General features: G+C 48.4%; 1 protein-coding gene across 1 annotated transcript in view; it reads right to left on the reverse strand.

Annotated features, from left to right (window-relative positions):
• Window positions 1-779, reverse strand: part of LOC101989150 — a 5,932-nt gene extending 5,153 nt beyond the window's left edge. Inside the window, exon 1 of the mRNA XM_013355496.1 lies at window positions 534-779. Within this exon, the coding sequence (XP_013210950.1) occupies window positions 534-779 (246 nt within the window). The remainder of the gene's footprint in view (window positions 1-533) is intronic.
• Between the last annotated feature and the right edge of the window lie 1,595 nt (window positions 780-2,374).

Genomic DNA, 2,374 nt, shown 5'->3' on the forward strand with positions numbered 1-2,374 from the left:
CTAGAGCAGACCAGTGAGTACTAGAGCAGACCAGTGAGTACTAGAACAGACCAGCGAGAACTAAACAGACTAGCGAGTACTAGAACAGACCAGCGAGTACTAGAGCAGACCAGTGAGTACTAGAATAGACCAGTGAGTACTAGAGCAGACCAGAGAGTACTAGAGCAGACCAGTGAGTACTAGAGCAGACCAGAGAGTACTAGAGCAGACCAGTGAGTACTAGAACAGACCAGAGAGTACTAGAATAGACCAGTGAGTACTAGATCAGACCAGTTAGTACCAGAACATATCAGCAAGTAACAGAACAGACTAGTAAGTACCAGGAAGACCAGTGAGTACTAGAATAGGACCAGTACTTTTCCAATGAGGAAGCTGAGGCCTCAGACCCCTCCACTGTCCCTTTAGGGTAGCAAAAGTCTAATATGTGACTTGTAGATTCCTCTAGGCATGCCCTCCCTTCCCTTCCCCACCTCCTCACCCCTCTACCCACACTGCATGTGCCACCTCTGAGCTGACAAGTTGAGTGCCAGCACCTGAGCCGACCAGAACACCTGGCCAGGATCAGCTTTGATGGCTGCAAAGGTGTCCAAGTCTAGCTGGGGGTCTTCTTTCTGTCTCTCTCTCTGATCCTCTCCCCATACCCAACTCCAGCAGGATGTGGCTCTGGCTCGGGCCCTCTCCTTCAGCCGGGCAGAGACCCATTTCCTTTGTCTGGCAGAGGTCTCTTGGGGAATGAGAATCACACAGGAAGTACTGACATCATATCCAGGGGAGGCCATCTCTGTCCCACCTGGAGTCCCAGTGTCTGCAAGGTGCCTATGAGCTCAGCTGTGAGCTCACAAAGCTGCCATGAGCTCACAGCTCTCCTGCTCCCCAGCTCTCCATGTGGTTGAACATGACCCACCTGTCATCTTAAAAGGAGTCTCAGATACCCACATTTGCAGCTTCAAGTCCACTGGGAATCAGCTTTCCCCAGTTCAGCACGTGGGGTCTGCCACATTAGGTGTCCTGGAGGTGCACAGCTTCCCTTTCCTCTGTGTATTTCTTCTCTCTCTCTCTCTCTCTCTCTCTCTCTCTCTCTCTCTCTCTCTTTGAGATGAGAAGGGGGGATTAGTTCTAGAACAGCCTGCAGAAATCCCTTTTCTCCCTGAGGCCTGTGGGTTTTGGAGATGGAACTCACGTTGCCAGGCTTGAGCAAGCCTCCTTACCTGCAGAGCCATCCTGCTGGCCCTCAAGAAAGGCTTGCTGGTTAAAGGGACACATTGTGCTGGATCAGCAAGGATTTGTCCTTGTTTTTCATGTGTTGTGTTACATATATACATACATATAAATATTTGCCTTTTTTTTTTGAGAAAGGGTCTCACTATGTAGCTTTTTCTGGCTGTTGTCCTGGAACTCACTCTGTAGACCTTGAACTCCCAGAGATCTGCCTGCCTCTGTCTCCCAAGTGCTGGGATTTAAGGTGTGTGCTAGGATGACTGACAGGTGTATGCTGGGATGACTGACAGGTGTGTGCTGGGATGACTGACAGGTGTGTGCTGGGATGACTGACGGGTGTATGTTGGGATGATTGACAGGTGTGTGCTGGGATGACAGGTGTGAACTGGGGTGACAGGTATGTGCTGGGATGACAGTTGTATGCTGTGTTGACTGACAAGTGTGTGCTGGCATGACTGACAGGTGTGTGTTGGGATAATTGACAGGTGTATGCTGGGATGACTGATAGTCGTGTGCTGGGATGACAGGTGTGAACTGGGAGGACAGGTGTGAACTGGGGTGACAGGTATGTGCTGGGATGACAGTTGTATGCTGTGTTGACTGACAGGTGTGTGCTGGGATGACAGATGTGAACTGGGATGACTGACAGGTACGTGCTGGAATGACAGGCCTGTGACACCACATCCATTATGGGTTGTCGGGATTTTTTACTTTTAGATTCATTTTTACATTTATTTATTTATATGTTTTGAGACAGAGTCTGTCTATAGCCCTGTGCTGGAACTCACTATGTAGATCAGTGGAGTGCCAGGGATTAAAGGCGTGCGCCACCATGTCCAGATTTACTTTTGAATTTAGATGCACTTCATTTTTTGTTTGTGTTTTTTCAAGACAAGGTTTTTCTGTGTAGCCCTGGCTATCCTCATCCTGTAGACCAGGCTGGCTTACAGAGATCTAAGGCTGGCCAAATATCTCAAACTCTATGATTCTCCTGCCCCCGCCTCCTGAGCCTCCTGAGTACTGGGATTAAAGGTGTGTGCCACCACTGCCCAGTTTAGATGTATTTCATTTTTATTTTTATTTTTTATTTATTTATTTATTTATTTTTGGTTTTTCGAGACAGGGTTTCTCTGTGGCTTTGGAGCCTGTCCTGGAA

The sequence above is a fragment of the Microtus ochrogaster genome, chromosome 4, assembly GCF_000317375.1.
Source record: "Microtus ochrogaster isolate Prairie Vole_2 chromosome 4, MicOch1.0, whole genome shotgun sequence".
In the NCBI taxonomy this organism is placed as follows: domain Eukaryota; kingdom Metazoa; phylum Chordata; class Mammalia; order Rodentia; family Cricetidae; genus Microtus; species Microtus ochrogaster.